The following is a 915-nucleotide window of genomic DNA, read 5'->3' on the forward strand; positions in this document are numbered from 1 at the left end:
CGGCCTCCTCCGAGGGGAAGAAAGCAGCACCCCGGGGAAGCGGCACCCCCCCTGACCCCCCTCACCCTTTTTGAACTCCTCCAGCATGGCGTCCAGCTTGGTGTCGTGGAAGACGACGTGGACGGGGTGGTTGTAGAATTTGGTGATGGTTTTGAGGGGGGTGCAGTCGTCGGGGTCGACGAAAGCCAGGTCCTTGACGTAGAGGATGTCCATGATGTTGGAACGCTCGTCCTCGTAGACGGGGATGCGGGTGTAGCCACTCTCCATGATCTCCGACATGGTGTTGAAGTCCAGGATGGCGTCGCTGTTGATCATGAAGCAGTTCTGCAGGGGGGTCATCACGTCCTCCACCGTCTTGGTACGGAGCTCCAGGGCTCCCTGGATCATGTTGAGCTCCTCCCTCACCAGGTCGTTGTAGGGTTCCGTCACCTTCAACATCTCCACCAGCTTCTCCCGGTTGTAGACGGTGCCGATCTCCTGGCCCAGGATGCAGTCGAGGAGCTTGCTGACGGGGTAGGAGAGGGGGAACGTCACCAGCATGAAGAACTTGGTGACCACGATGGTGTTGGCGCCCACGGCCAAGCCGTGGCGGGAGCAGAGCGCCTGGGGCACGATCTCCCCGAAGATGACGATGCCGATGGTGGAAGCAACGACGGCGCCGATGCCGGAGCCGATGAGGTCATCGAGGAGGATGGTGAGGGTGGTGTTAACCAGCACGTTACCCAGCAGCAGGGAACAGAGCAAATAGTTCCCCTTACGGCGGATGGGTTCGATCTTCCGGGCGTAACGCTTCTCCTTATCGGTGCCGCAGTTCTGCACGATGCGCAGCTCCATGGGATCCAGCGCCATGAGGCCCAGGTTGAGCCCGCTGAACATCCCCGACAGCACCAGCAGCCCGGCGATGAGGATCACCTG

General features: G+C 61.0%; 1 protein-coding gene across 1 annotated transcript in view; it reads right to left on the bottom strand.

Annotated features, from left to right (window-relative positions):
• Nucleotides 1-65: 65 nt before the first annotated feature.
• CNNM4 (cyclin and CBS domain divalent metal cation transport mediator 4) overlaps nt 66-915 on the bottom strand; it is a gene marked incomplete at its 3' end in the record, with an annotated part of 4877 nt that continues 4027 nt past the window's right edge. Inside the window, exon 3 of the mRNA XM_009324289.1 lies at nt 66-912. Coding sequence (XP_009322564.1) covers nt 66-912 — 847 coding nt within the window. The remainder of the gene's footprint in view (nt 913-915) is intronic.

Source organism: Pygoscelis adeliae, unplaced genomic scaffold (genome assembly GCF_000699105.1).
Source record: "Pygoscelis adeliae isolate BGI_AS28 unplaced genomic scaffold, ASM69910v1 Scaffold1375, whole genome shotgun sequence".
In the NCBI taxonomy this organism is placed as follows: Eukaryota; Metazoa; Chordata; class Aves; order Sphenisciformes; family Spheniscidae; genus Pygoscelis; species Pygoscelis adeliae.